General features: G+C 45.3%; 1 protein-coding gene across 1 annotated transcript; it reads left to right on the top strand.

The window, feature by feature from the left end:
* Window positions 1–1,540: 1,540 nt before the first annotated feature.
* PPP1R3F (protein phosphatase 1 regulatory subunit 3F) lies at window positions 1,541–23,106 on the top strand. The gene is made up of 4 exons (XM_029607531.1): window positions 1,541–2,416; window positions 2,720–2,766; window positions 3,189–3,253; window positions 18,643–23,106. Exons 1-4 carry the CDS (start codon window positions 1,647–1,649, stop codon window positions 18,877–18,879), a joined length of 1,119 nt encoding a protein of 372 aa, XP_029463391.1. The 5' UTR covers window positions 1,541–1,646; the 3' UTR covers window positions 18,880–23,106.
* The last annotated feature ends 2,168 nt before the right edge of the window (window positions 23,107–25,274 follow it).

Consider the following 25,274-nt stretch of genomic DNA (forward strand, 5'->3'; position numbering starts at 1 on the left):
GCATTACACTATCGCATCGTGTAATAATGCCCCTCATTTTCATTAATCCTACCCCTTTGAAAAATTTGCATTTGCGCCACATGCTACCATAACTATTGTGTGCATTATGGTGTTAATGCATGCGTTATGGCGTTATCACGGGTGCTAACATATAGAGAAGGTATAGAATAATATACATCTCCACTACACAATGCAAAGTCCCCCACACTACCCAATTCTCTCGATACTATGTACACAGTTATTCCCTGCCCGACCTAATCAGTTTTAATCTTATTACCAGTTGTTAACCCCCTCTCAACTCCCCTACCTTTATTGTCATAATGTAATTATGATATTTTAATTGATTTTATATAGAAACATAGAAATGACGGCAGAAGAAGACCAAACGGCCCATCCAGTCTGCCCAGCAAGCTTCACACATTTTTTTTTCTCATACTTATCTGTTTATATAATATATATATATAATATATATATATTATATAAACTTATCTGTTTATATAATACTTATCTGTTTATAACATACTTATCTGTTTATATAATATATATATATAATATATATATAATTGAATTATCCTCTGTTCAATATAGAACTTGTATTCCCTCTCAGCACCGTTATGGTATTATATACTCTATGGTTGTAGTGTTGGTTCGTAAATGATTTTTAGTTACTTCAATTTCATTTTTGTATGTTAAACATTCTACTAATGGATGGTCTACGGTCTGTACAGCCTGTTTTCCGTCAATCCTGTTATTTGTAATTAATACTAATTAATACTTATTAATACTGTCATTTGTAAAGCCTGTTGCTAATTTATTGTTAATTGTAAACCGCGGTGATGTATATCCTTACGTACTGCGGTATATAAAAATCTCTAAATAAATAAATAAAATAAATAATCAGTTAATATGCTCTGTTTAATTCCAGTTGTTAGAACCCCCTCTAACTCGCTACCTTGCTTCTGGTTATAATGTAATCAGTTAATATGCTCTGTTTAATATATTCTGTTGTTATCACTGTAAACCGTGGGGAAGGCTTGCTCCAAACTACGGTATATAAAAACCGTCAAAAAAATAAAAAATAAATAATGCATTTTGATGAATGACCCTGTTACTTCGGAATGTTGGCGGGGTTGTGGCTTTCCAGGCACCTTTTATCATATGTGGTGTGAAAGCCCGGAGGTCCAATTTTTTTTGGAGACGGGTGACTGATTCCATCTCTGATATATGTGGCCAGGTGGTGGGGGTGGTCCCGGTTGTGTTTTTGCGGGGGAAATGGGCTAACTGTTGGGACATGAGAGGTCGCAGAAAATAGAAGGGAGAGACGCACGAGAAGTTACAGAAGACAAGGGGGGCAGAGACGGCAGGTGAAACACCGCAAGCACCTCTGCCGTAGCTCATCCTTTGGTGCTCTATACGACCCGCCCCTTTTCCCATGTGCTGTCCTATGCGTACACCTCTACTGGCACCGCCTTCTCCATGAACATGACGTCACATGGGCACACACCAAGCCTCTCTCCTGTCCGGCAAGCTGATAGGTCCGTTTTTATCCAGTAAGAGAAGGTGATGTTGTGCGCGGCGCGTACCTGAAAGCGAGGCTTGGAACGCAACCGACAAGGGCCCGGCGCAGCCCCGCTATAAGCTCGGCCATGGCCGGCGCGGCCTCCCCGCTTCTGCTGCGGCTTCTGCGCCCGGGGGAGCCGGAAGACGACGAAGAGGAGGAGGCCGCGGCGGTGGTGCCCGGGCGGCGGCGGCGGTTGCTGCCTCGCTGCTCTCCGACGCCGCGGCCGCGGAGCCCGCAGGAGGAGGCGGCGGCCTTGCCGGAGGCTGCGGCCGGGCCAGGGCGGCGCAGGGTGCGCTTCGCAGACGCGCTAGGATTACCGCTGCTGGAGCTGCGCAGCTTTTCTCCGGAGATGGAGCCGGAACCGGGCCCTCCCGCCGTGCCTGTCCCGTGCCTGGAGTTCTCGCTGCCCGCCTCGGAGCAGCAGCTGCTGGAGCGGCTGGAGCGTGGAGCGGCGCTGGAGTTGGAGAGCCTGGGGCTCTGCGCCCCTGGGGAGGAGGATGTCGAGCCGCCGGCCCTGCGCGGCCTGGTCCGCGTCCGTAACCTCTCCTACAGCAAGGCAGTGGTGGTGCGCGCCTCCTGGGACGGCTGGTCCTCCTTCCGCGACCACCCGGCGCGCTACGTGCCCGGCTCCTCGGACGGCGTCACCGACCGCTTCGCCTTTTGCCTGCCCTGCGCCGGCCGCCGGCTGGAGTTCGTGCTTCGCTACCAGACTCCCAGCGAGGTCTTCTGGGCCAACAACCAAGGCCACAACTACGGGGTCCTGCTGCTGCCTGGCACGGGGGAGGGGATCCTACCACCGCCTCCCTCCTCTGCGATCCCTCTACTCAAGAGCTGTTTGAAGCCCCCACGGAGCAGGTGAGAGGCGCCGGTGATCCCCGCCCCCCTGTGTTCCCTGGCCTGGACATGGTAGGGGTCTGGGTCAGGCTTAACAGCGCTCACGGTGACCCGTTTTTGCCCCTTTTAACCAATTTATGTATTACTTTGGTAAAGTAAAAATTGTCATGCTAATAAATATCAGAATCTGGTAAACCGAGGTTCATGCCCTGTCGTTTGTGGCCCCTTTCCTTTCGGCAGTTTTGCTTTAGTGTGTGTGTGTGTATGTAAACATAGTGTTGATTACGTTTAATCTGAAGCCTAAACCTTTTTTCATTTTTCCAGGCTTGATGAGGAGTCTCCTGGGATCGAGAGTGGGGAAGATACTAACGGTAAGCTTCGTGGGTCCTTGAGAGCGCTGTTATCCCCTTAGAGAGTGTTCTGGGACGTTTTAGGGGCACTACCACTCCTGGGACGTGCTGCTAGGGGCACTACCTCTGCATGCCGCTGTCCATGGTACTAGCCGTGGCTCCCTTTTGTCTAGAACCTGTATATCTTTCCACACTGCATGCATCTGTCACTAAAGTGAAGCTGAATTGTCCTTAAATATCAGAGTACAAGCAAGTTGATTTTGACACTTATTGTTTGACTTCGTCTCTGCACCTCACTTTGCATGTTATCCAACTGTCAAACTATCATGCGTAACCTTGTGTCAAAGAGGTAATAGCATGATTGTTTCTGAAGAGCATGGGGGATCTAGGAAAGTACCTTTTGTAATTGTTCTGTGTGTGACAGAAGCCTGCCTTTCTTGCAGAATGGGATGATAATTTGAGGAAGCTCCTGAAGCCCAATCCATTGAAAGCAGAGCACCTGATGCAGGTCAGAGCACATTGACTCCCAGGGCACAAGTATTTGTAGGATATATGTATTTATAAACATTTTATATTTTGTTTTTTCCTAAGAGTCTCAAGGTGGATTACAATAAAAAATCATAACTACAATTATAAATGCATCAAATTACAAATATACAGAATTATTGACCAGATATGACTGTTAATCTATATCTACTCATTAGGAATGTAGCAGAGCATGTACTAAATTACTAGTCTGCTTGATAAGAGAGGTAAGGGTTGATATAGTATGGGTGTAATTGCATAGGCAAGCACCAAGTGTTAATTGAGAAGTCATTAAATCATTCTGGGTTTGATAAGTGAGCACATGATTGCTGTGTAGGCAGTGTTTCAGTTGAGCAGGTGCAAGTAGCATCTACCTTCTTGATTTTGCAAAGCATTACATATAGCTACATAATTGGTTAGATTAAGGACATAAGGTTTTCCATACCAGGTTAGTCCAAAGGTCTAGGTCCGGTATCATAGTTCCAGTAGTGGCCAATCCAGGTCACAAGTGCCTGGCAGGATCCCAAAAGGTTGATAGACTCCATGTTTATCTCAGAGAAAAGCTGTAGATTTCTCCAACTCCACCTTAATGATTTGTGGACTTTTCTTCCAGGAACTTGTTAGATCCTTTTTTAAACCCTGCTGCACTAACAGCTTTTACTATATCCTTTAGCAATGAATTCCTGAGTTTGTGTTGAGTAAAAAAAATTCTCCTATTTTGTCTTAAATGTATTACCTAGTAATTTCATTGCATGTCACCTAGTTTTTGTACTTTTTGAAAAAGTAAACTAATTGGGGTTTACCCATTCTACTCTACTCATTTTATAGACCTCTATCATATTTCCCTTCAGCTGTCTCTTCTCTAGCTGAAAGTTGAAAGAAGGCGAGATCTTCATAGAAGCCAACATTTTTCTGACTGCTCAATTCCTAGTCTATAGAAGCATGTCAGAAAAACTATACAGCCTACCTAGTCTGCAATTCATGCCAACTGCTCAGCTCTACAATCTCTACCACTCCTTCAGAGATTCCCTGTGCTTGTCTCATGCTTTCTTGAATTCAGATATGGTCTCCACCTCCTCCATTGAGAGGCTGTTTCATGCATTCACTATTCTTTATAAAGAAATACTTCCTTAGATTAATCCTGGTTCTACCCCCTTTTTGTATCCTCATTCCATTATTAAGGTAGAGTTGCAGAAATCCATTGCTTATGTCTGGGATAAGCAACTTGGAATCTATCTCCCCCTTGGGATCCTGCCAGATACTTGTGACCTGGATTGCTACTATTGGAAACAGAATCCTGGGTTTGAAGGACTTTTAGTCTGACCCAGTATGGAAAGTCTTATATTCAGAGCCTCCTGTGCCTTGATACCTTGGAAGTACTTAAATGTCTCATATCTCTCCTATCCTACCTTTATTCTAGGGTGCATGTGTTTAGCTCTTTAAGTCTTTCTCTCATGTTCTTTACAATGAAGACCACTGACCACTTTAGTAGTCATCCTCTGGACTGACACCATTGGGTTTATATCCTTTTTGAAGGTGTGGTCTCTATGAAATCCAGGGAAAGGGAACTTCCACCACCACAGTGGTGAGTGCTTCCTAATTGCCTTGAGCTACCAATGAAAAGGCATGAGCTAAATCTAAATAAAATAATTGATAGCTTGATATTGTTGGATTAGTACTTTTTTTCTACTGTATAGTAATCATATCCATCAGTATCTTTATTTCCTATAGAAACTTGTTTAATTTACCTTTTGAAAAAATTTATTATAGCCACAACTACCTCTAATGGCAACATGGCCAATTTGTTTCACCACAGTTTGAATACCACATCCCTTCATTTTGAAAGGAGATGGATTTTCTTACTGCTTATTCTTTGACAAGCAGCTACACTGAGCAACATAGATTCTCCCAGAGGTTTCGAAGAATAGCCTTTGGGCCTACGTGGGAGTTGTGTACCACTAGATCTGCTGCTCCTTGGTTTTAAGTTTTGTCATCAAATGCCCCACTGAACTACTGTTGCTGTTACAGGGTCACCATTTTGATTTGGTTTTGGCTATTTCTGCTCTTGCTTGTTGGTTGAGCACACTTTTAGTCAGTTTTATTTTCATTTGTCTCATTGGTTGGACCTTTCAGCCTTTTCTAGGTTCTTTCATTAGTATTGATTCTTGAGTTTATCTTCAGCTCTGCAGCATTTGATGCTGGTGGTCCATTTTGTTTCTATTTTGGCATGTCTACCTCTTTGAAAATTGCTCTTTGACGCTTTTCCAGACCATGGCTAAGAAGCAAGCCAACTTTCAAAAGATCCCAAAATGTTTGTTTGCAAATGTCTGTGACAGTTTGTCATGCTGAATGCTTCAAGTGCATGGACAAAGACCAAAGTATTTCTTTGTGTGGCTTCTGCATCAAGATGTTGCTGAGTAGCTCTAGCAGGAGAAACTCTGCACCTACTTGTTGGGAAAGACTGAACCCAGGTCAAAGCTGGCCTCAGCTCAAGCAGAAGGCCCAGGGAGCCTACCATAGTGGGTGTGACTCATTAGTGGTCCTAAAATGTGACTTCCAGTCTGATTGGCCTAAGAGCGGGGCAAAGCTATAAGAGACTAACACAAAGATTCTTAGACTTCAACTTGCATGTTAAAGCAAGCAAGTGCTAATCCTCAGCAAAGGCTCTGACCTTTGGGTGTTCCTGGTCTCTGCTTGGCTCTGATGAGGTAGTCTCACCCTAGTTTCTGAAGCAGGGATACCAAAGGACTATTTGGTCTTCTATAACTAGGGTAAGTTGTTCTAGTCTCTCAAATGTCAATCACCAGCTTCGGGCAGTACCTTTGTGTACCACCTTCGGACATTCTCACTTATGGGGCCTACACCATAAAATGTGGATGCAAAGCAGAAAAGGACCCCTACCCATTTGACTGCTTACTGTGGTGTCAGGTTATACTCAATGTATAGTATTATCCCTCCCTTTCAGGTCGATACAGTAACGTGCAGTTAAAGATTCCCCGTCTGTAACATGCTGGGAGCGCACAATACAGACGAGTAAGGCGGTCCAGCAGTACAGTCTCCAGTTTCACGCGTCCTTAGCGCTTCCTAAAATAGACACATAACCCTTTCCGCACCCAGCATGTAAATGAACGAAAAAGCTGTATAATGAAGGAATTAGCTATTCCCCTCCGATACTGTAACGGGCGCTGATACTATCTCCTCAGTAACCCGCTGTTTTGCCGCGGCCTTAACGTGTTAGTTTACCGCCTCCCCCTAGTAGGTGTTAGTGTAGTGTAAAAAACATTGCTTACCCGCCCTGGTCCCGTCCGGTCTCCAGTCCAGCCCGTCCAGTCTCCGGTGTAGCCCCAGTCCGGTCCCCTCCTCCCGAAGCAAAAAAAAAAATCTAAACGAAAAAGTAGCAAGGCTTGGGCCTGCTACGGCAGTCCCTTCTCCCTTCCTCCCGATTTCGCACGTGCATCCATCCAGGCAGAGGGAGCCGACGGCGAAACGACCTCCGGCTCTCTGCCTGGATGAACGCACGGCCCCCGCCGGAATGAATGCCCGTGCGATTTTGGCGCTCATGCCATGAGCGCCAAAATCGCACGGCCATTCATCCAGGCAGAGGGAACCGGCGGTGAAAACGGCCCACGGTTCCCTCTGCCTGGATGAATGCGCGCCTGTGCGACCCGGCCCGCGGCCTACCCGCCTACCCGCCCGATCGAACACGCGCCTACCCGCCCACGGCCTCGAACACCCGGCTCCGGCCGCCTGGACCGGCCAGTATCGCCTGGACCCACGCGGCCCTCCGGCTCCCGCCGCTGCCTGGATGACCGCACGAAAGTGACAGGTATTTAAAAAAAATTTTTTTTTTTAACACTCAGGTTTTTACATCTTTTTGGTTTTTTGTTTGTTTTTTACACTTCCTGGTGCCTGTCATTTCAAATGTCATTTGAAATGACAGGTACCAGCGCACCCAGGTTACTGTATAGGCGCTGTATTAAGCGCCTATACAGTAAAATGGGTTGCGCGGGCATAACCCTTCCTTAACGCTTCACAGCCGCGGCATGCATTTGCATGCAATTAGAAGAGAGTATCAGGCGCTAGGTCAAGAGAACTGTGCGTGCGGGGAGGAAAGGTGCGCCTGACACTGCCTCACTGTTTCTACCGCGGCCTTACAGTATCGAGCCATTTGTCCCTTAAGATCCCTTTGTGTCATTTTCATGCTTGCTTGAATTCTGCCATCCTTTTGACTTCTGCTAAAAGTCTGTCTCAGATGTTCACCACCCTCCAAGACAAAGCATCACTTTTTTTTATTCTTATCTTCCTTTGTCTTCCTGTAAATACCTCTTGTTCTTGAGCTTTTCATTGAATGGATATGTTACCTTTGGTACTTCATTGAAACTTGCTAGATATTTGAATGCTTGTATCATATTTCCCAGTTCCTTTCTTCTAGACAGTACATGTTTGTTTACTTCAGTCTCTCTACGTATGGCTTAGGGTGCAGGCATGCACCATTTTGGTGGCCCTCCTTTGAATTGCCTTTAGCTTGTTAGAGCCAATTTTTTAGGTATCTCCAGAACTAAAAATAGTATTGAAGCTGGGGGTCTTGTCTCAAAACATTTAGAACAGAAGTAGATAAGATAGTTATGGAAGCATTTGATTTACTGACAGACTTCTTATGAGTTTGGAGACCAATACTTTTTGTTCCCTACAGGTTTTCAGCCTTTAAGTGTGTGGGTTTTTTTTTGTTTATTTTTAAACATTCTGGTAAATCAAACTCCCCCCGCCCAACCTGCCCAGATTTTCAGTAGGAAATGGGGTGTTAAGTAGGCCTCAGTTCAGGTTTTATTTTCTTCGTGACTCAGTCTTTTCACTCTGTTAGAGAAGCAGGCTAATGGCTTCAAATTCTGTCCCAAGAGTGTATGGATGATATCAATCATGGACTATCACAGATCACGCTGAAGAGGACTATGATGCTGATGTCCGTGAAATCTTCTAAGACTAAACTGTTCTGGGTGACATCTTAGAGCAGGGACAGATTTTATTCCTTGCCAGTGAATTTAAGCACAGGTCCAAGAAACTGATATCAAAGGCTCAACACAGGGCCTAATAATCCAACCACTGTTGCAGTGGTGGCCTGAGCTCACCAAAGCATTTCTTAGGCTCTTTTCAGCTCTGAGGATAGGTCTAAGAATCAAGCTGAGTTTGTCTCCTCACCCAAAGTCTGAGGAATGGAGCTAAAGGCAGCAAGTGCCAAGTCTTGACTGTGGTTTCAATATGTCTGCCCAGCTCTTCGACACATGTTGTGAGATAGTGGTCATTCTGGAGATTCCATTTGATTCAAAACCAGTGTACCTGGAGATTAGTTTGGCCTCCTACACAGAGGCTGCTCAGCATCCATTTCCCCAGGGCCATTATGATGCCTTTCAGTTGTCCTTTGTTAGGGCCATCTGGGTGTAGTCTCACATCATATCTACCCCATTGTCATCTTCACTGTTGGCTCTCCTGCATGAGCTGTACTCAAGTAGATTATTGGCAGGAAGGTGAATCAAGTTGCTGATACTCTGCATGTAGGTGCTTACTCTCTGTGATGCTCTATTCTCCCCTTCCCTGCAGTGTTTTAGGTTTAGGCCAAAAGTTGAGGGCCCTTGGGGTAGCATAGAACCATAGAGGGGTTGAAGGGCCAAGAGTGGGGAATGAACAGAGGATTGGAGGTAGGGAGATGAGCCAAGCTACTTGAAAAACAGGACCTCACCCATGTATATAGAATAGATGTTAGATGCTTGGGGATTAAATTATAAGATGTTATTGGGACCTCTTAAATCTTTAAAGATTTTGTGTGCTGGTCTACATACTTTCTTGGTTTGAAAAAATACTCATGTTGAAAATGATAGTACTATTTCAATTGTTTTTCAATCACCAACAATCGAGATTTCTAGGGAAATGATTAAAAAATTGCTAATTTCCTAGCATGTAGCCAAATGGACTCGGGACAAGGGGTTATGCTCCCCTGCCAGCAGATGGAGACAGGTTGCAAAGCTGACGTCACCCTATATATAACCCTGCAGAAACCTCTGCTCTCCAGTATTCTCCATCTCCAGCAGATGGTGAACTTACCTCTCCCTATGGGGATTGCTGTATTTTTAGGAAGGAGAAATTCTAAATTGAATAAAAATGAGCCCCGCTCCCCTGCGGTGATACCAAAAGGTCTCTTCCCCCAATTGAGAACCCCTGAGGTGATTTCCAAGATCCCTTAGAAGTGTGTCTCGATCCGGTAGCAGTTTCCTGGCGTGACCTTAGCTGCTTAGGCAGCTGAAAGGCAGCAGATGCAGGAAGCCAAGCTTGGCAGTGACGGCCAAAGCCCTCTCCCCCTGTATCTGGAGACTTTCTCTGTATTCAGCCGGTAAGTGCTGAGTCCAGATAACTTTAAAAAAAAAAAAAAGTACCTCCTGGTTCAGAGTCTCTGTGCTTGGTGCGCTGTGCCGACGTCATTACTGCTTCCGTTAGGGGTAAAGAGAATTGGGCTTCCAAGCAGGTTGAGCAGCCCCCGGTGGGCTAGGCCCTATTGTAGACTTGATTGGCATACCATGTGTTAGGCCATGGCGGCACCATCTTGCATGTGTTTGTGTGTGCGCCATATTGCCCTCCATAGGATGTCAGTACGCGCAGTGTGCCCGTAATGTCAGATGTGTACCTACGCGCGCATCTTTTAAAGCGCACGATATGTGAAGACCTGTGCATAAGGGCTGTGTGGTGCAGTCTACCAAGAAACCTAAGTGTCTTGCTGTCTGCAATGCCTGCCATATTAGAGCCTCACAGTCAGACCTGGACTCCATGTCAGCACTGTGAGGAAGCCCAAGGAGAATTGGCCTCCTTGGACTTTGCTAAGCCAGGCTCCTCCCATTCGGATGATGGGTTTGTCAATGCCTTAACTTTATTGCTTTTTAAAAAATTGTACACGATATGATTTTTTTGGAATACCGGTATATAAAAGTGAAATAAATAAAATAACTGGAAGTACGCCGGACCTCAGTAAGTATCCCCTTGACTGTGCCATCCATGGGAGAGGGAAATTCAGCTGGTCCCACCCTAGTGCCTCCTGGATTAGGCATGGAGCCGGCTGCCTCTTCCTGGATGGAGTTTTTTTCCAGGGGCTACAAGCCTTCGTAGGTGCAGTCTACTGCCTCATTTGCCCCTGTCTGGATGGAACCTCAGCTGGTGTACCCACCCTCTCCCTTTCCTACTGGCAGACCCTTACCAAGGGTATCCCTGGCAGGGACTCAGATGGCACAGACAAAGAGGGAGTATCCTGATTCCTTGTAAGATGGAGAACCCCCCCCCCGGGGTTGGAACCATATCGGACCATGTTCTTTCATAGAGGCGAATTGCTGGCCCTGGTTTCCTAGACCTGAAGACACTGGGAGTTCCTGGGGCGGACTCTTGACAGAACCAAAGAATCCCATTCTGATTTCCCTGTGGAAAGCCTGCTGCTGCTATCCAGTGATGGACACCATCCAGGAGTTGATTGATCTGGAATAGGATGCCCCAGAAGCAAGTTTTAAAGAGGGCAGTGCATTGAAAGTTTTTTATACCCTCTGGACCCAGCGGTAAGAGAACGTTTGTGTTTTCCTAAAGTGGATGCACTGGTCTGTGCTGTCTTAAGATGCGCATGATAGAAAAATCGAGTCTCTCTTTAAACAAGCTTTTCACGCTGTAGCAATGTACTTACAGATTGCTTCTTGTTGCGCTCTGGTGACTCATTCATGTCTACTTCTCTCTCAGGAGGTTGGTGATTTGGGGGTGAATCCCAGAGCGGTTTTGGAACCCGCTGCTGCCTTTTTAGCAGATACAGGCTTGGATTTAGTCCATTCTTCGGCCAGAGGAGTGGCCTGAATGGTAGTGGCCTGATGTCAGCTATGGCTGTGGAACTGGTCAGCTGACGCAATCTTACAAAGATGCCCTTTAAAGGCTCGCTCCTATTCGGAAGCGAGTTGGAAAAGCTGGCCAGTAAATGGGGCAACTCTCTAGTTCCCCGGTTACCGAAAATAAGAGGAAGCAACTGCAGCGTGTTTTTACCCCCTATAGAAATTTGACGTTTCAGTGGTCTTGACCCCTTGGGAGGTCCCAGCCATTTTGTGCCCAGGAGAGGGGCAGCTTTAGGTTTAGGCTCATCCTGAACCCCCCCCCCCCCCAATTAGACTTTTCCGATCCACCTTCAGGACGAGGAGATAGGAGGTTGTCTGTGTCTCTTTTACCAACGGTGGGTGGAGATTACTTCGGAGAAATGGGTACCGGAAGTCATATGAGAGGGATATGCACTTGGAATTCCACAGCATTCCTTTGGACGTATTCATGGTGTCTCCTTGCCACTCCAGCACAAGAAGCAGGCAGTGGAGATTACACTTCTAAGGCTCCTCAGGATAAGAGCTATGACATCAGTACCAGGAAAATACAGGGCGATATTTCATCGTACTGAAGAAGGAAGTTGCAATATCTTAATACCATTAGTACCTACGAAGTAGGTTCACCAACTTCTGTATGTCATTAGTGTATTTTAAATTTTTACAATACATTTTGATATATAACCCGTATTCTAAACACTGTTAATGCCTACAATGTAGGTTCATTGACTCCTGCATAGAATATTCTTACAGTATATTACAAATCATCATTACAGTACATTTCAATAAAAAACCCTGTTATTCTAAGCTGTGGTATTTCAATATTTTTTTTCAAGTTGTGTAATTACATCATTGAAATGACACAGCTTGAAATAAAAAAAAAAAAACAGCGTGGGAATGGCGGCCATTTTGAGTCCTCTCGACTCCAATGCAGATCAGTTTGTGGGGGGAGAGGACTTCCCACCACAACTTTCTCTGTCAAATCAGAGCCCTGAGAGTCCTCGGCGCTCGGTGCCTGTCTTCCTCCGTGGTTTGAGGTCATCCCGGGGGGAGGAGGGTCTTAAAGAGACAGCACCCTTTATCTTCTCAGTTTGTGCTTTTAATGCACAAGGCATATCTGGAGGCAGAGCCCCCGCCAGCAAAGGTCCCCAGGCTTGCATATGTGCAGGAGACCACTAGAATTAGGACGGTCCAAGGGATTTCGGATGTATCGGGGACTCCACTCACTGAGCAGCCGGACCTTTCAATGCAAGACACCCCCCGCGCAGACATGGGCGAGGAACCTGTAAAATCCGTCCCGGTTGAGGGAGATGATCCACGGATGCTGCAATTGTTTCGGAGGGATGAGCTTGATCCCATGATTCCACATGTCCTTGTTGAGCTGGGGATTCCAGCTCCACAACCCGTTTTGAGGCCTTACACGGTGGATCGTGTCCTGTCAGGTCTTCGGACCCCACCTAAGCCTTTTCCTTTCCACCTGATGCTATTACAGCTCATGTTCTGGGAGTGGGACACTCCGGAGGCGAGTCTGCGAGTAGCAAGAGCTATGGAAAATCTCTATCTGCTACCTGAGGAGTCGCTGGAGCTTCTCAAGGTCCCTAACGTGGATGCAGCTGTATCGGCTGTCACCAAACGGACAACTATTCCGGTGGCAGAAGCGGCTGCGCTTAAAGACCTCCAAGAGAGGAAGCTTGAAGTCCTCCTTAAGCGGATTTTTGAGGTATCGGTGCTTGGCGTCCGAGCAGCGGTCTGCAGTAGTTTGATGCAGCGGGCAACCCTGAGATGGGTACAACAGCTCCTTACTGCCCAGGATCTTCCCCCTGCAGAGGCGGATCAGGCAGAGTGTGTGGAGTCAGCAGTAGTGTATAGCACAGATGCCTTGTATGATCTTCGTACTTCGTCACACACAATGGTCTCCGCAGTCTCGGCCAGGAGATTTTTATGGCTCCGCAACTGGTCGGCTGATGTCTCTTCCAAGTCTCAGTTGGGGGTGCTACCGTTCAAGGAAAATTTTTGTTTGGAAACTTATCTCGAGCAACTCATTAAGTCCCTAGGAGACAATAAAGTGTACAAGCTTCCAGAGGACAAGCCTAGGATTTCTAGAGCCTTTGGTCCACCCCGTTCTCGATTTCGGGGTCGGCGCCGTTTTCGTCAGGGCAAAATTCCTCTCTTCACTCAGCAGCAGCCTTCAGTGAGATCCCAAACTTGGGCTTATTCCTTTCGTGGCCATAGGCCTTCCTGCTACGAAGTCTGTCAGGGCTCTTCAGGACCAAGTCTTCCCAATGAAGGAGCACTGGCCCACTCCTCCATATTGGTGATAGGGGGTCGACTCTCCCTGTTATTCGAGAAGTGGGTCAAAATTACTTTGGACCAGTGGGTTCTAAGCATCATAGAACACGGCTACGCTTTAGATTTCGCTCGCCCATTGCAAGACATGTTTCTGGTGTCTTCCTGCGGGTCCCGGGAAAAGCAACGTGTTGCGAGCCAAACTCTGTCAGTTGAAAGACCTTGGAGCTATTGTCCCGGTTCCCCCAACTGAACACAGGACCGGCAGGTACTCAATATAATTCATGGTTCCCAAGAAGGAAAGCTCCTTCCGTCCGATATTGGACCTGAAGAAAGTGAACAGAGCGCTTCGGGTACCCCACTTTCCAATGGAAACTCTGCGGTCAGTCATTGTGGCCGTCCGCACAGGAGAGTTTTTAGCCTCACTGGATTTGACGGCAGCTTACCTGCATTTAGGAATCCGCGAAAATCATTGAAGGTTCCTGCGGTTTATGGTCTTAGGCGAACATTCACTTCCAGGTGATTCCATTCGGATTGGCGACCGCACCTTCACCAAGGTGATGGTGGTGGCAGCAGCTCTCAGATGGGAAGGGATCTTGGTTCACCCATACTTGGACGATTGGCTCATTCGGACAAAGTCTGAAGAACTTTGCAAGATAGTGGTTCACATGGTTTTGCATCGTCTTCACTCTCTCGGGTGGGTCATCAATTTTTCCAAAAGCCATTTGATCCCTTCCCAGGTGCTGGACTTCTTGGGAGCCCAGATAACGAAGATGACCAAAGGGTACTCCTTACATGTGTATAGTTTTGAAGTTTGAATTGTACTGTTTTTTGATCTAGTCATTGGTTCTGAAATATTGTTCATTCTGCAATGGTATTGATTATACTGAAGGATCGCAGGTGGCACACCGTACCAAGAGGGGGTGCCCTTCAAGTTTTTCTCTGTCTCCATCAGCTGGAAGGGAGGCATAACCCAGCAGTCTGGACTGATCCGTGGTACTACAGGAATGAAAATTAGCAAGTAAGAACCAATTTTCCTTTGCCTCAGTTATTTAGTAAAGGATTCCCAACAGCAGACCCTGACAATAACCAGTGTGCCTAGATCCTATTAAGTACAGGAAGGGGCACAAAAACCAAACCAAGACTGGATGGATGAAGACCACATAGTTTTTCTTCAGAAGTCCAAGACAATCTAAATCCAATTTGGACTTAGAAAGATCTCCAGAAAGAAAAATTGCAGTGCACTACCATTTGGTAGAGGAAGAACAGAATGCATTTGCATACTGACACCTGAAAATTGGCCATAGGGCACTGAGCAGGAAGAGAGCAGAGCTTGGAAGAATAGTTGGCAAAACATCAGGATCTGTGGCAAACCCTGCCTGCCGACAAAAGACATTTTGATCTCCCCCCCCCCCCCCCCCCCCCCAAGTCAAATAGTATGGAACCAAGAGTGCCAAGGAATGGAAGGGCTACCTGTCTAATGGAATCAACATTTCAAGATCCTGAGCATGGAAGGTGAGCTTTGACTGTAGTGCATCCCATCCTAGCAGTTTTATCGCTAGGTCTATCCTCCCACTTGGCAGGATAAGCTCAGGTGAAAAGGAAAGAAAAACACCTTGGCCAGTCAACTGAAGTACACAAGTCAAAGGCAGTACTATCCAGAACATGGCCAAAAAACAGGGAAAAGGATATGTTAGATCTCTCCCTAAATGCATATAGCAAGATATTGCAATTTGTGCCACAGCTTCTCCTTTTGACATCCCAACTGGAAGGTTGAAGAAGCAATGAATACAAGAAGGCAGACTCCAGGCTGCAGTAAATAAGAAGTGGCTAGGCTGTATATTCATTTTGCAACACTCCAACAATATTTCCTGTGCTGATTCCAGCTGGAAGTTGCCACCGAGGCTGACCTCAGTAGACAGGAACGATGTAAACTGAGAGCAAACTTCCCAAGGAAGAAGTCCAGAACCTCTCCACCGAGAGAGAAAAAAAAAAGGGATGGTGCATGAGCCAGCTCCTATAGAAAGAGGATTTCCTCACCACCCTGGAAACCCAGAGGGTACTGAGTTCCAGGTCAGTCTGATCAGTAGAACAGACTGCTCACCAATCATGTATAGGTCGGAACCATAATAATTCTTACTTCCACCTCTTAACCTTGTGCCCATGAAGTGGAACGTCTGCGTGGACAGGATTACACCGGAAAGGGGTAAAGAGAACTCTTGAGGGACTGCAACAAAGTGAGTCCACTTTTGCGGTGCTCTCAGTCTCGTAACGCATGCAACCATGGATAAAACGAGGCATCAGCTGGCTTACTTACCAGACAGGACCCTGATGGACTAGAACCCTCCTCACAGAGATAGGACCCATACACAAGGCATATTGGCAGGAGTGGCCACCAAGTGAAATTATGCATGTTGGGCCCAGCAGATAAAAGAATCATTACTCCCATACAGGAGAAATTGCATATGACTTTGGAGAGCAGCCAAGAGAGGGAACTGGAACTTGAAACAGCCCTGCTCTACAGCAGTACAATGGTGGAATGAGCACTCCTGCCCAACGGTCTCTCGGATCCAGCAGAGAACGGAGAACAACTGCTAATCAGACCAAGTGGAACATCCCATAAGGTCGCTCTGGAAAACCAACAGCCATATCCCCATTCCCTGAAGGGATGGAAAGTGCAATACAACACAAGCTGCAGCATTATTAAGAAAAGAAAACACTCTGCCAGGCTGCATAGCAAAATGCCTGCCATGTGGCCAGCAGTGAGCCTGAATAGGAGAAATGAAGGGGAAAACCAAATACTGCAGGGTAAACAAATGGTTTTATACAAAAAAAAAAACAGCTGCAACTCTAGAAAATCATAGCAATAGCTGTGAGGGAGAGAGGAAAACTGAATACCATGACCACATAGCTCTGCAGAAAAAAGACGGATGGGCTTTGCCTAGGGGGCAGGGAAATAATTACAACTGCACATGCTGCTTAGACCATGCTGAAATCTCTAGATTCTTTATCAAAGTTCAGTGGCAGGCTCCATCAGATGTCACCCATGTGAGGACTGCCTTCCTGCTTGTCCTCCTGAGAATGGTTAATTCATCCTGCTATCTTTGGAGAACCCTCTTTACAAGTAAGCAAACTTGCTTTCCTGATTTGAAAGAAATGTAGTAAGGACAATTTTTTTTATTTTTTTTTTAACAATTTAATTTTATCCAGAAAAATAAACCAAAGGAAGTAGATTGCTTACTGGTTGGGCTTCGAAAATGTTCTGTCTGTTTATTAAATGTAGTAAAAGGTGCCTAACAGTTGCCTTCACATTTGATCTTATACAGTGCCTTGTAAGTCTTCATATCACTGTACATTCTTCACCTGCTGTCTATAAAAAAAAAAAATACAAATCAGAATATATTAAAGTAGAAGTTTGTTTCATTGATTTACACTAGGGGTGGCCAGCTCAGGTCCTCAAGAGCCACAAATAAGTTTGGTTTTCAGGCTATCTAATGAATATGCATGAGCAACTTGCATGTATTGCCTTCATTATATGCAAATATTTCATGCATGTTCATTATGAGTGTTCTGAAAACCAGACCGATTTGTGTGCCTCTGAGTGGGAGCATTTGTGTGTATGGGAGCCATAGGGCTTTGCAGACAGAGCATATTATCAAAGTACCTAGCATTGCTTGGGTTGTCTGATGTACAACTGATGTATGTTTTTTTCAATACCAAACAAAAGTGGAAAAGATAAATATTCATTTAGTGTATTAACAAATGAACAAAAGAGCCCTGAGTATGTGAGTCTGTCTGTCTGTGTGACAGTGCTTTGCAGACAGAGCATATTGTCTTTGCACAATGCACCTTCCAAAGTTCAGGGTGCCACCTGGTGGCCACAGATAGACTGGTGTTAGATCAATGTATCAATAGATACAGATAGATTTGTAAACTGCACTCTTGCTTTCTATCTCTTGTCCTAGGTGGCTAACATTTAAAATATACATAATAAACAGCCCAAAGTTGAATTTAGGTAACAAAGATGATAGTGCTAAATCAAAAACATTTGTCAAAGCATAACTTTATCATCTTTCTATAGCTGTTGTATGGATCCATTGCTAGTCTGCATGCTTGTTATATCTCAACTGAAAAATCTTTGGGCTAGATAGATGAAATCTACATATCTACCTTTTTTGTGTATGAAAACTTTTGATTTTAACTTTGAAAAGTAGAGGTGTATTCTTCCTATTGTCTTGTCTGTTAGTATATTTGTGAACAATTTAATAAGAATAGATATAGCACCTTGATAGCATGTACATGAGCATAGCACATTCACTTTTGTTTTCGTTTTTCAGTGCTCAGTATGTCTATTTAATGCATACTAAAATAAACAATTTGAAAAACAATATAAACAATTTAAAAAAACAAAAAAGAAAGCAAATATGTCTGCACATCCCTTGCACATATAAGATAGATGCCCTGATGTGCAGCGTATGTATACAGAAAATGTTGGCAATTCATGGAGGTGAACATTCTTAAAATAACCCCTACATGGATATAGAGGGCAATATAGGAGCCCTGCAGAACCTGAGCCTGTTGCTTCCATGTTCCTTCCAGAGCCTGACAGTGATTAGCTGAACAGCACAGATCCAGGGATCAGTCGCATGAAAGCCCCCAGTATCCCAAGTGATGTTGCAGGCCTGGGCTCATATGGCAGCATATTTATTAGTTGAATCATCCTTCATGTACAGCTACTCCTTCCATCTATTTGTGCCAGCTAAGCCCTTATTCTTTGCATAGTTATATTAATTTGTCCCTTGCCAATTGCCCAGACTCCAAACTGCACTTGCTGTGTGCCTCCCAGAATCTAAAAGGCTGCTCGCATCATATCCCTCTTGTTTATATTTGCTTATTCCTTGATGGCATTTGTCAAGGTGTACATTCACACATTTCACCTGCCCTCCCATGCAGCCAGAGGGTCACAGGGGTAGGAAGCTGTTTAGCATGGCAATGGGGTGGGTCTTGTGGAGACTCGAGACACTGAACACTTACAAGGTGAGGGGATCTGTGACCATATGTCACTGTTTTCTAAACAGGGTTTGGAACTGCCTGCCGTTCTAGGAATCTTGAATTAGTATAAGCACAACACAGGTTGTACATTTGCTCTGTGCTTGAAGGTCTTACAGGTCCATGATATATATTTTTTTTCTGTACTTGTCTCTAGGTTCCTGAGTTGATGGTGACTGGCACCTTTCTGGATAGGAAAGACTCTGACAGTGACCAGTCTGTGGCCTTTCCTGAGCCTAATCTGCCAGCGGATACAGAGAGAAAATCTCGTGCTGAAGACCATGGCAAACTACCCAACGCTGTAGAGAGAGAGCAGGAAGCTGGAGAAGCAGCATTTGAGCATGGTACAATAAAAGAAATAGATGTGGAGAAAAGAGGAGCAAGCGTGCCATAAGGACCTATCTGTGAACAGGGAAATGCATGCAGACCTCACCCCACGGACACACTCCCATGATGGGCTTATGCAGGAACAGCCTGAGCCCAACTACCTGGACATCCGTTACATGCTGCCTCTGCCTGGGGAGTATGACAGTGAGGACATGGTGGTAGAGGAGGAGATGGAGCAGCTATACCTCTCCCATCTGAACCGGTTACGTGCGGAGGAAGAGCTGAAGTCCTGTGGTGCAAGAGCAGGGGCTGAGCAGAAAGGTGTCCTGCTACTGGGGACCTCGCTTCATTGTGCTCACATGGGCCCTGTCAGGCCCCGAAACAGTCTTTTGGTGGAAGAGATTTCACAACATTACACTAATGGGGAGGGTGACTTATCTGATGATGCAGAAGAACCTGAGGAAAGCATGGCAGTGCCACCTAGTAGTGTCCAGTTACCATGCTGGCCAGGGGAAGAGCAGGGAGAGAAGGCTGTGCCAGGCCGTGACCCCTCACCCCATCCTGTGGAAGACATGTCTACAGGTAAAGACTGGATTGCTGTAGCTGATGGAAACTGTGCTGAAATTCTGGAGAGTGTCCCTTTGACATTACTAGAAAAGGAGTTTAAAAGGGATAACCTGGGAGGAGAGATTTTGCCAGGGAGTTCTTGTGAAGAGACAAGGTGGCACTTGCTCAAAGAGGAAGACACTAGGGACATTGCATTGCTAAAGACAGAGTCCAGTGCTGCATTACTTATCTTTCCGTTGGATGTTGCTAATGAGGGGGCAGATGTAACAAGTTCACTGGAAACCAGCCAGAACATCTGTGAGACAGAGCTGGTCAGACTGGGTGTTGAAACTCAGGAGCATGCTGTGGATATGTCAGCAGGAACTGCTGCTGCTTGGGAGCCATGTGCATCAGTACACCAGAAGACACAAACAGCCAAGATGTCCCAAATCCTCTTCAGGGAGAGGCGTCCCTGGTCTTACAAGCCCCTCACCTGCACTGGCAACAAGCCCTGTCCAAGTCCTTTTCGTTTCTCTGTATCCTGGTCTTCCTGCCAGCTCTACTGGACGCTTCACATCGTGGGTGGCTGTTGTGCTTCATCTGATGTCAGCTTGGTTTCTGTAGGATCGATCTATCTTCCATCTCCCCTCCCTTATCTGTCCTGAATTGCCAGGTAGAGCATAGAATGCACTTTCCTATCTGCAAGGCAGGCTGGGTGGAGGGATCCTACCCTACAGTGAAGACTGCAAGCTGCTTCTCCAGGTGGGCAGCCAACACCCTGTCCTTCCTCCACAGAAGGACTCAAGAGTTGTTGCTGCTGCTTGCAGGCATAGCCAAGGGCTGGGCAGCAGGAGGTATTGCAGGAGGATTGTAGATGCTAGCATAGGATGCAGATAGTTGCTGCTTTAATTTTGTATATTCCCTTGCTGCCGGCGGCAGGAGTTGATGGGACTTGAGCTGGTCTTGTGCCGTCATTCTAGAGTGCTTGCATTTATTGACTGCCTGCTCCCCGAGAGCTTATTTATTGAACGTATGAGCCAAAGGACTTGTGCAATAATGACCCTGCTGTTGGGACTGAGTGGTTTGGAGTCCTTTGCAGGAGGGCCATAGGTTTCTTTGCTTTTGCACTTTCTGCTCCACTGGACTTTTTTTTTTTTTTTGTCCAAGTTCTTCAGATATATAGCAAGATGGAGCTGTCCTCTGCTGCAGTTGTACATGCATAGATGCTAGGTGTGTCTTTCATCTCTGGCAAAGCTGTTGCAAATATGTGGTGAGTGGTGGCTATTGTTTAGGGAGTGAAGTGCATGCTAAGATCAGTGAGTTAGAACCTACCTCCTTTTGTCCAGGATTCTCCTTTGTTTTGCCTCCCTTGGCTGGGCCAGAAGGGAATCTTTCATTGTATTCAACTTGTGTGTGTGTGTGTGTGTGTGTGTGTAATGAGTTCTGACCTATATGTTATTGTCTGACTTCTACTCATTGTAGATAACAAGCACAGCAGCTTTCTACACTCCTTGTTTATAGTGCGACAGAGCACCGATAAGCTTACAACTGTTTCTCACAACCCATTTCATCTTTTTTGGTCAAGCAGTTTCGTCTCTGCTCAGAATTGTAGCTCAGTCTGAACCAGACTCTTCTGGACTGCCATACTATGAGTTTTTTGGGGTTTTTTTTTTGTTTTGTTTTGCAACTATCCTGGGTTTTTCTTCTATTTTATATTGCTCTTCCAGTTCTACCCAGCCTCACTCCTTGGCTCTTAGGGATCACAAATCATGGTTCCCTCCAGAAACTGCTTAAGATGGGCTCTGTCTGGCTGGCTGCTACATGTTGTCCCCCCCATGTCCTGGCCCCCTTCCTCAAGGGCCTGTGAACATTTCCTCCACAGCAACCTCTGCTGGGCCTGGGAATCAAGCCCAGGACCACTTAATGGCAGTACACAACTTTAGCCACCAGGCTGGCCCTGTAAGCTCTCCTTAGAAACCTCGACTCCAGCATGAAGTATTCTTGTATTCCCAGAGCTGCAGCACTGTGGTATTTGTTTAATGCTCTGTGATATGGCCTGACCCATATACCTCAAGATGACTGAAAGGCCTGTGACTCTCTTGTTCATTCTCTTCCTCCAAAGCACATGTGGAAGAAACACTGATGGAGATGCTGGGGTGCTTGTGTGATTTTTATATAACAGTAGCACAAGCAGAGATACTTGTGTAAGTAAAGTCTATACGCACACACTGAGGTAGTACTTTCCCAAACATGTCCAGGGCACGCTACAACCCGTTGAGGTTTCCAGGATATCTACGATGAATATGCATATGTTCATAGTCATCGTGGATATGCTGGAAACTTCAACTGGTTGTGGAGTCTCCCTTACAGGTTAGGGAAAGCTTTGCACATGAGCAGAGTCAGGCTATAGCCCTCTTATAGACACGTATAATATTTATTCACTTGTGCAGAGATGCAGTTATTCAGAGGCATTCATACATATGGAACTCTGTATTAACAAATCATGTTTGTGCATGGCAAAGCCTAGAGTGTTTGGTGACTGACGTACACAGGATCACTAATAACAGGTGGTCACCCAAATGAGTGTCAAAGCTTGATGGAACTACCACTGCACCCCCATCATCCTGTGACATGGGCACACACTACCCTTACCTCTTCTCTATCACCAATCAGCAATTTCACAATATCCTCTCTAAAAAGTAATTTCAGAATATTAGTTTATAAACTGGCTTTTTCTTTCTTTTTGGGGGAAGTTTAGAAAATATGATCCAGGCTTAGAGCATTTATGTAAATGACAGATTGGTCTTACAACTCCCTTGGTGCAGATGGTCCTAGTTAGTACACTGATAGTGAACTCTGTAAATACCTCTCAGGTCTTCACTGCTGTTGATTATATGCTCTGAGGGTTGCATTCATTGGGTGATGGCCATTGTCAGGTCTTGGTTTTCCCATGTTTGTATTTAGGCCATTGTCAGCTCTGAGGGAGGGGGTGTTGCCTCAGGTGCACTGCTTGGATTTTTGTTTTTCTGCAGCCTATGTTAGTAACTGAGGTGGCAGCATCCCTAATATTGTAGCTCTCTTCTGTCTTGTGTCTGAACAGGTTTACACACACTGATCTTGTGTGCCATCTGCAGAAGGATGCCTAGCAGATCTTGGGCATCCCCCCGGGGAAGGCCTTGTCTTATATATGAACTGTGCTTTGTTTTCGTAGGAATACCTATCCCTCTGCTATCCTCGTTTTACAGCTCTGCGTAGTGATGCCATGGCTGCTCCCTAGCAGTATGAATGAGGAAGAGCATTCCTGTGCTGCTTCAGTATAGTATTGCTCTGTTTTGTGGTGTTCTCTGCTGCGATATTTGCAATAGTTGTAATGCAGAGTTTTGTGTATAGAGGACCTGAACTTCAACTTAGGAATTGGCCTTCCTTCCAGGGCTGGGCAAAGTGTGACTCTAGATATGTGCCTCCCATTTCTTGTTCTCAAGTGAGCTGCAATCTCTGCTCTAGTCCATTTTATAGATATATATATGCGTGTGTGTGTGTGTCTGGAAAGCAGTGGCAGAGAGGAGACAGCTGCCGTGGTCCTGCTGGAACTTCCTCAGCAGCAAGTTTATACACCATCATCTGCCTCTCTAGAAACCTCTACTTGTCTGTCATTTTGTGTATGAACAGCTGCTCCTTCTGGGCAAACTGTTTCACATCAACACTGTAATAACCTTGATGCACTAATAAATCTAAATCTGTATCTGCATGTAGTTGTCTGTTTTCTCTCTCTGCTTGTCTTCTGATCCTTCTCTGACAACTGTTTCTTACAGTGGCCATTGGGTTGCAAGGCATGTCCCTTTAGTGAGTAAATATAGGGCCTCATTTACTAAGCATTTCCATAGGCACAGAATAGGGGGAAAGCCTTAGTAAATCAGGCCCATAGTGAATCACGTGGTGCAGTGAAGCCAGCAGACGTCTGCTTGCTGTGCTTCAGGTGCTGTTCCAGTTTTACTTTCAAATAATGCTGCATCGACGGACTTTCCTAGTGAAATGAGTATATATAGCCTTCAGAGAATTATTTCAGTGGAAAAGTGTAAGTGCAATGACAACTTAGCCGCAGAAAAGAGAGAAACTCAACTCGCAGACAAGATGGCGAATGCGTGGGAAGAACAAAGATGTAAGTGGCTTGACTGAACAAACAGTGTTGGTGCTGACAAATTCGGTGGTTCTAGCCTTAGATCAGAAATTTGAACGAATATTGGGGCAAATTCCAAGACTGAATGATTTGATCGATTCATTTAATAAGCATATAGGTACTGGAAGCGTGAATTAGCCACAATGAGGATGAAGTATTAGCGCTGCAAGGCCAAGTATGCGCACTTAAGAAATCACTGAAAGGTAAAGATTCTAAACTTAAAGACCTTGAAAACCAGGTGTAGGAGGAGTAAATTAAGGTTTGTAGGACTTCCTGAGGATTTACTAGAAATAGACCTGGCTGTGATAATAGAGAAATGGCTGCCAGAGGCATTAGAGCTTGATTCACTGTATGGTGCTTTGATAGTGGAGTGAGCACACTGGCTGCGAGCACGAACAGACAGATTAAAAACTGAGGGTTGTCATTGCAAAGACTTTAAATTATGCCCACAAAATGGAAATTCTGCACAAATTTAACAGAGGAAATTGTAATATCAGTCATCTAATATTCTAATTTTTCAAGATTATGCAGCAGCTGTCACTCAAACGCCAGGAATTCTCCACTGCATGCAGCTCCTTGGTAAAGCATAAAATTAAGTTTGCCCCTCCATATCCAGCTAACTTAATGATATGGCATGAAGAAACAATGTATGTATTTGTAACTGCAGAGGAGGCTCAGAAACTTCTGAAAAACTGGGAGAAGCTGGATGGCCAGCAACAGTAGACTCATGGTGCCGATCAGTGAAGCATGCCTTGGGAGGCAGTGTGAATTGTCAAAATTCTCGCTTGCAGCTTAACCATAGAAGATATGATGTTGGGATCTGTTACTGGTACATGCACATACATCCTTGAGCGTTGTTGCTATTTTGTTCCTAAAACATTTTGAATATCTAATTGAAATTTTAATTTGAAAGTTAGATATATGGAACAGGCTTGATTGCTGGACGAATAGCAAGGTTAATCATTTTAATTAATGTCAATTACAGGGAATGGTTCTGTAAGAGGCCTATAGATAGGTTCAGGTGATGTCCCCATCTATATGGATTCTCATCACTCCAGATTAGGAGCATATGTGACTTTTTTCAAGCAACCAAGGGGAGGAGAAGGAGGGAGAGAATTAAGAGGAGGGTGAGAAGGTCACACAGGATAAGAGATTTGATATACATGACTTATGGGGGACATAGAGACTGGTATAACAGTCATAGCTGCAAGAACTGGGCTGGATAATATTTTGAGATTTGGGAAAGTTGGGGTTTAGAATGCTGATATGTTTAAGTATGATCCTCAGACAAAATGGCTTTGCCTATTAAATTGATCACATGGAAAGTGGCTGGGTTGGGCATGCCCATAAAACAAGAGAAAGTGTTGGCACATTTACAGAGCCTGAAAGGTACAATAGTTTTCCTCAAAGAAACACATGTGCAGCCAAAACCTGGGTGGGCCAGGTTTTGGCCCACCCAGGTTTTGGCTGCACATGTCGCACAGAGTCGCAATTTTATTACACAGTTCTGTAGCCTTTGTAGAGGGCAAAAAACTGATAGCAATGGGTGTTATGTAATAGTGTTGGGTAAACATACTATTCTGATATCTGTATACGGTCCTAATGTTTATGGCAACACATTTCTAAGTAATAGGGTCATTCATCAAAATGTGTTATGGCATTAACTCACACGTTAATGTCACAACACATACGATAATTGTTACCGCATGGTGCAAATGTGGGATCAATTAAAATGAGGG

The sequence above is a fragment of the Rhinatrema bivittatum genome, chromosome 1, assembly GCF_901001135.1.
Source record: "Rhinatrema bivittatum chromosome 1, aRhiBiv1.1, whole genome shotgun sequence".
Classification (NCBI taxonomy): domain Eukaryota; kingdom Metazoa; phylum Chordata; class Amphibia; order Gymnophiona; family Rhinatrematidae; genus Rhinatrema; species Rhinatrema bivittatum.